This window comes from Cibotium barometz, chromosome 12 (genome assembly GCF_041138505.1).
Source record: "Cibotium barometz isolate CiBa-2024 chromosome 12, ASM4113850v1, whole genome shotgun sequence".
Classification (NCBI taxonomy): Eukaryota; Viridiplantae; Streptophyta; class Polypodiopsida; order Cyatheales; family Cibotiaceae; genus Cibotium; species Cibotium barometz.
Genome location: NC_141057.1, coordinates 43,332,959 through 43,340,525, shown reverse-complemented (window position 1 = coordinate 43,340,525; position 7,567 = coordinate 43,332,959). Strand labels below are relative to the sequence as shown.

Below are 7,567 nucleotides of genomic sequence, written 5' to 3'. Positions count from 1 at the left end.
AAGTACTGTACACTTTATAGATCTCTTTCTTCTCCCAAAAGGGCCTCAAGAAGACAAGTGACTCAGGGGGAAGGGTAGGCAACAACACAAGGGCGAGGAGTGTATGCTCTGGTACCAAATGTTGAAAATAGGGTTGTAGGAATGCACGTGCGCGTGCACACACACACACAGTGGAGAAGCTCAAGGGAGCACACAATGAGATGATAGATAGATAATGAATGTGTGATGTACAAAGATGATAAGTATACCCCAAGATGGGTGTATACTATCATGGGAAAAGAAACCTCCTAAAGAGGAAAAAAGTGCCTCAGTTGGTCCTAGTGTGTTCACACACATCAATACCAAATATGGCTACATCTCCTTATCCAGTAATGTAAGTGATTGTAAAGTCTAAGGGAAAAAAACCTCCTAAAGAGGGAAAAAGTGCCTCGGGTGGTCTAGTGTGTTCACACATCACTATCAAATATGGCTGCACCTCCTTATCCAAGAATGTAAGTGATCATAAAGTCTACGGGCACACAAGAGCCCTAGAAAACACTTTGTATGATGTGAGAACAACATCGTTATTAGTCTCCAATTGCCCAAAATATCTTTATCTCCTCTTTTATGAATAAGTTTGATGACCCCCTCATTAATGGAGAGGGGGAGGACACCAAATTCCTTCCAAACCTTCAGAAGAGGAGCTAAAAGATACTCCTTGAAACTTTTAAAGAATTCATTAGGCAACCCATCAAGTCCAACACTTTTGCCATTCTTTAGAGTATCTATTGCTCTTTCTAATCTTCTTCCATCATAACCGTGATGGCTGGGAAAATTGTATTTTTCCTAAACCTTGTTGAAATTTTCCTCCATTTCTGCACTGTTTGAGCAAATCCTAAGATAGGGCAAGTGCCTGATCAGAGATTTGTGTAGAATGTTGAAGAAAATCAAAATTCAAGAATAGATCAAAGGCCAAGCTCTAATACCAATGCAAGAGGGAGGTATAATTAGAGAGGAGATAGAAGAAAGTCTGCTTCCACGCTACCACAAGTTTCATGTAAGTATGAGCTCTCCAAGGAAATGTATTAGTGGAAATGATTAGTATCTTGATTACTGTAAGATTAGGCCCAATAATATCCTATATACTTAGCCTTCCCTTCACACTTATTAAACTATGCCCATACCCAAGTTTACAAGCATATAGGCCATAGCCCATAATCCCCATATTAATATGTACACGACTACTTCTCATGGCCATGGCCCCACCATTGTGTTGGGGTAAAGGCGTATGTGCCTTGCCCGGCCGCCCGAGTCACGGGCGCCCGCCCACTGTACCCTATACATATAGTGATATACTGTATAGGGGGAGCTACCACTTTGGAGTCTCCCCACCCACGTGCTGTGTGTTCTTCCTCTTCTCTCCCTCTCTCCTCGCGTGTGCATGCTTCCCCCTATCCTTTCAACTGGTATCAAAGCTTGGTGCCGCGTGCGCGTGTGTGCGCTTGCGGGTGTGCGTGAGCGGTGGGTGGTTGCGACGGCGACGGAGGAGCTCGAAGCTGAGCTTCGAGCGCTGTAGTACGGTTGCGATGTCAGATCTGCGAGCCGGGAGCCATTGTGGTGCTTGCGGCACCTCCGGCGCATGAACGCAATCTATGGCGAGGAGAAGATAAGGTTGAGTTGCTGCAGAGAGCTTCAGCTCTTGTTGTAGAGATTGGAAGACTAGGAGTGCACCGATTGCAGGAGTTGCTGCAGAGTGACAATGTGTGCGCAGGAGATGCAGCAGAAGGTCATGTAAGCTTGGCGTGTAAGCTGGATTGGAGCGACTGTAAGCTGGAACGTCATTGTTTCACGGGCTGCTGCAAAACATATTCAGCTGCGCTGGAGAGTGCTCAGGCGTTTTGCAAGGCGAGATTGACCAGTGGACACGTATATTAAGTGTGGTGCTGTAGCAAAAATGCTCAGAGTGTGGGCTGTTTTTGGTAAGCAAGCAGCGTCTTAATTACATAGCAGCAAGGTAGACAGGGGCAGCAGATCCGATACGCTGGGCATAGCGTCCCTTCTTGAGGTAGCGAGCCAGGCGACCTACAGGAATTGAAGCCCTGTTTTCACAGTCTTGGACACGGACTTTTTTTTTTTGGTTTCCCTCTGCCGCCTTTGCCTGCTCCCTTAGAATCCATTGACCTCTTTTGCCTGCCGTTGTGCTGAAAATCGTGCTGGGGCTGCCGCCTCTTGAATGTGCCGACTGCAGGGCTTTGACGCAGTGTGCAGGTTTTTAAACCTTGAAGGATAAGGTTTAATTTAAGCTTAATATTAAGCTTTTTTTAAGGGGCTGTTCCCACAGCAGCAGGCAAAATCGTGGTGAGCATCAAGATTCTCCATTGTATGGAACTTATGGTATGCCAACCTACGCATATGGTCTTATATATGCATAGCCATTGACGGCCTCTCAGAGATGCCACTCAATCACAGATCAGCTTCAACGGGAGCTTATGCGCATGATTTATGCATGATAGCACTTTGACAGTGCTTGTGCGCTCTGTTGAGAGCGATTTTACTACCCGTAGGGAGCTCACTTCAGCCCGACATTTGCTCACATCTCATTGGAGCATGTACGGGCTGCCTTCTCTGGTTGATTGCAGGTTATGCACCTTTTGATGTAAACCTTATCCAAAGGTTTGTTCCCGCTGGTCATGTACGCGACATGTGGTGAGCTTGGTAAGGCAAAAGGTTGCATTGCGAGGGTGTGCGCATGTGAGAGCCTAGTCACAGTGATTTCGGTCGAGAGGTCTCCCGGATTGTACCACCTGTTTGCCCATTTGTGTGGATGACACTTTGACAGGTGTGCCCACACTTGGATGCTCAGTTTTGGATGCCCATTTTGGATGCGTTGCTTGCGCCCAGTGGATGCCATGACAGGTGTTTGATGCTGATTATGCCTCTTGCATATGTAGACAAAGTGTGTGAGCTTTGTTGATTGCGAGCTGTGTTTGCTCGGCCAGGTGGAGTACAGGATTTAGTGGTCGAGTGTGACTCCCACATTGATAGTCATTTGCAGAACACTTTGCAGAGTTTATGTATGCATTGAGTGCGGTTTGATGCGTATTGGATGCTCATGGTTTTGACATTTACAGGCAGTTGTTGGTTATTGGGTATATAGCCGTTTTACTGCCAGAACTCTGGCGAAATTTTTCCCAGATTTTTATGCGCATTGGTTGTTGCGATCCAGGTTGCGATTGAGATAGCACTCAACTTTTACATGCTGGATATCTCTGCAGGTGGGAGATTTGTGTGTGTATGCCTCGATATCGCACACGTGAGCTTGGCAATTAGCTCATAGGTGAGCTTGGCGATTAGCTCACAGGTTTGCAGTGTTTTGAGACAGGGTGCAGCTCATGTATAGTCACTGCGGGAGCATGTTTGCTCAGTGATTCCGGACGAGGCATTCCCGGATTGTTGCATATGTGAGCATCGCATTGATGCATTGATCAGGTTTGATTGGCATAGTGGTTGAGTGATCTCCCACTTTGACGCATATGCGGTTTTTCATTGATATGACATCCATTATGTGTGACGGTTCCGAGTCAAGAGTGACGACTCGTGAGAGACGACGGTCTCGTAGTTGCCGATACATGCGTTGTTGGCATTGTGGTCACACAGGGCACATTAGGCGTCGCTGTTTTAGACGTATGAGACAGCAACAGAGATGTATGCATGATGCAAAGACGGCTTTGACACAGACTAGAGAGGTGGCCGAGTATGCCAGTGACGGTGATGTCACGTTTACCTCTAGTGTTCCTCTTGCTTACATGTCTGGTAAAGGTGACACTTCTTCTCGATGGTTACTAGATGATGATGCAGTCTTCCACATCACATCATGTCGTGAGTGGTTTAGCAGCTTCTCTAGTGGGAGAATCGGATGTGTACACCTGGCTGACGGATCAGCCTATGACATTGCAGGTGCAGGAGATGTATGCTTGTTGTTGCCCAGTGGTGCATCCTTTATGCTACGTCATGTACGTTACGTGCCTGGACTGAGACAGAGCTTGATCTCAGTGAGACAGCTACAGGATAGTGGTTGTCGCGTAGTGCTTAGAGAGCACTCTTTTCAGATGCATTGCGGATCGCTAGTGATTGCGAGAGGAGCCCGGAGTGGCTTGGTCTATCCATTGCATGTATCTGATGTACGAGACGAGATAGTCTCGATTGCGACACTGCAGCCATGTATAGAGCGAGAGACGAGACGTGTCTCTTTTGCAGTTGTGCTGCAGGATGCTCAGACATCAGTTGAGCAGGTAGATCTAGCTGTGCAGGATATGTCTTCGTATAAGCATGTAGAGCGGGAGTGCTCTAGTGAGACACAGCAGATTATCCCTCCTATGATGGAGATGCCTCCTATGATGGAGATGAGTGACATGGAGTTCTTTGACATGCTTATGTCAGACGAGTCACAGGACGCTCAGACATTGGTCGAGCAGGTTGAGCCAGTTGTGCAGGTGCAGTCTATAAACAGTCAGGTAGAGCAGGTTAGCTCTAGTGAGCCACAGTTGGAGACTGTGCAGACGTCTTCACATAGACAGGTAGAGCGGGAGTGCTCTAGTGAGTCACAGCGGGGCGAGTCATCGGGTATGATGGCGGAGATGACTGATTTAGATGCTGAGGATACAGTAGTGATGCAGTCATTTCTTGATATGCTTATGCCAGAGCTTGATGCGGACATACAGGATTCAGGGCGACAGGGAGATACTCTTGGTATGCATGTGATATGCAGAGGGCACGAGGAGACACTCCAGGTTTCGGAGTTAGAGTGCCATGATCTCCAGTTCAGGGGGGAGGTGGCCAGTTCCCCGGAGATCACGCATTACCTTGAGTGGAGTTCTGAGTCACAGTTGACAGAGCTTGTCAGGTTGGCAGAGATTGCCAGGGTCGCATCAGCGTTCGGTGCCCTCATGTACGAGATGTTGATCTCGAGGCCCGACATAGCAGCTACAGTGGGAGCATTTGCAGTGGGAGTTGTTAGTCGTACGGTGACTGACACTGGCATTGAGCATGGGGGAGTAGTGCAGGTCATTACGAGATACCTGCAGGATATGCGTGCATGCTCTAGCAGGGATACACACGTATGGTTATCACTAGAGCGGATACAGATGCATGCATATAGCTCGAGAGCGAGCGTGGGCGTTGGTTGAGAGTCAGTCATATCTCTCATCCATTGTACATACACTAGTTGCAGGCTAGTAGGCTTTCACTTATCGGCACATTGGCCTTTAGGTGGGAGGTTGTTGGGGTAAAGGCGTATGTGCCTTGCCCGGCCGCCCGAGTCACGGGCGCCCGCCCACTGTACCCTATACATATAGTGATATACTGTATAGGGGGAGCTACCACTTTGGAGTCTCCCCACCCACGTGCTGTGTGTTCTTCCTCTTCTCTCCCTCTCTCCTCGCGTGTGCATGCTTCCCCCGATCCTTTCACATTGTTACAAAAGGCTTTACGAAAAACCAAAAAGCAACAATGTACATGCTATTTTCATATCCTCATCTCCTCTATGATGTCTCCTAAGGTAAAATATGTAATCAAATATGGAGTAGTTTTCCTTAAGCCTGCTTACCCCGGATGCTCTATTGTGACCAACTCTGCCAAGAAATTGTTCAAGGACTCTAGTACTGCCCCATAAACACTTGGCCATTGTATGGCCAGTCATGATAGTCCTATAATTGTTTGGATCCATAGGGTCTCTTGCTTGTAAACAATAGCGTTTGAGTTCCAAGCGGCACACATGAGGGGAGGGCTTCTATTAAAGAGTTCTACGAGAATGGGAGGTAATTCATGATGCCGATCTGTGAAATGTTGCACATGTACATCTTCATGCCCTTTCGCTCTTCCATTAGGCAACTACAATAAAGCCCTGTAGACATTGGCAGTAGCAAAGAGTGTAGATGATGTGGGACGTATAAAAAAGGAGAGCATACCACCCATTTCGTGGTAGAGCATGTCGTATAGGAGAGGCTAGCATGATCACTCATGGATAACAAAGGAGAGAGATGATGTAATATGGATATCAGCAATGTAAGATCAAGTGCACAGAGAGAGAGAGAGAGAGAGAGAGAGAGAGAGGGGGGAGAATACTAACTATGGCCACTAACTATGGAGGAGTTACACTATTTCCTCAATTTTCTCATGTTGTTGTAAATTTATCTTCCTCTTGCTATCATGAAGGAGACTTGCATTGGTTTAGATGCACTATGCTCCACACGATATGCAAAAAAAATGGTGTAGAAAAATAACCTCTACTAATTGATGAGTCCTACCCACCCATCATCATTACAAAACCAAGACTTAAATAGCAACAAGATTTTTACAAGGTGAGCCACAACCAAACCTACACCTTGAGCCCAAACCAAAGAGAGACAAAGTCCAGCAAGAGCCACATCCACAATTACCACAACCGCAACCATAGTTTGAGCCAAAAACACGACCACAACAAGATCATATGCAAGATCTTTGAGTTGTTTATTGAAACACCTTGTCTCAAGGAAATAATTGTAGGCAACTCATTGCAAATAACATCAAAGATTGGATTTCTTCCTCATTGAGATCTTGTCCTATATCTCAAGTCTAAAGCTTTCATTCATGACAACACTCAGAAACAAGCAATCCTTAATTTTCATGTTGAGGAGTAAAGGCTCTAGTTTGGCAAAAACTTAGTAAAGAACCAGAGGTGGGAAAAGAGCCCCCCAGGCATGGAGTGAAGCCCATGAGTGCATCAAACCACTAAGTGGCCATGATGGTGTAGGCTCCAACATCTCGCATAGGTAACCACGTGAAGTTAGAAAAAAGATTACAGAAAAAAAACCCCATCATGTCATGTATGAACTCAATTTATATGATATTCCTAAAGCCAAGACTTAAATCCTGAATTTGAGTAACAAATGAAAGGCTAGGCATCTATTTAAGGTGCAATTGAACTAAGCTAATGCTTAACATAAGTTTTTACAAAGGTTTTAATAAGCCATCATTCTCGTTTTTTTTGGTGTTGAACAAGGGCACCATGCACACTTTACACAATTCTACATAGCCCTCCTTAGGACTGGTGTCTGAAGTGTATGGAAAAGGTGGTGGAAATTTGGAATATCAAATGTGTTGATGGTATATCCTGAATATCTTTAAGGCTTATTAGGTCAGAATTTTCACTGAAGTCAATAGTCTTTATCATGATTCACACCACGTTTTCCATGACTGCATGTCGATATGCAGCCTATCCCCTCTCTGCTGCCTTTCAATAGTGCACTTTCCCATGGCAATGCCGAGGGTTAGCTATACTATTACAACCCAATTATGTAGTAATGGTCCCTCTTCAGTTGCAAACAAGATGATATGCTTACACTTGGTTGTTATTCAAGTGCTTGGACGTTTCCTAAAGTTAATACTTATTATTCAAGTGCTTGTTGTGGACATTTCCTAAGGTTACTACCTTACCTTCTATCATTATTTATTACCACACAAAGAAAGAAACCCCAAGGGGGCTAGTTTCAAGTTGACATTCTTCTGTTTCAGGATAAGCTAGGAGGAGGACGTCCAAGGCTTGAGAGAA

At 45.7% G+C, this 7,567-nt stretch overlaps 1 protein-coding gene across 1 annotated transcript; it reads left to right on the top strand.

Annotated features, from left to right (window-relative positions):
* The first annotated feature begins 1,256 nt into the window (after nucleotides 1-1,256).
* LOC147633444 (uncharacterized) lies at nucleotides 1,257-5,447 on the top strand. Its single transcript, XM_086806523.1, has one exon. The coding sequence runs from the start codon at nucleotides 3,513-3,515 to the stop codon at nucleotides 5,163-5,165; it is 1,653 nt and encodes a 550-aa protein (XP_086662649.1). The 5' UTR covers nucleotides 1,257-3,512; the 3' UTR covers nucleotides 5,166-5,447.
* Nucleotides 5,448-7,567: the final 2,120 nt, after the last annotated feature.

Coding starts and splice junctions, on each gene's coding strand:
- LOC147633444 (XM_086806523.1), top strand. CDS start 3,513: ATGCGGTTTTTCATTGATATGACATCCATTATGTGTGACGGTTCCGAG.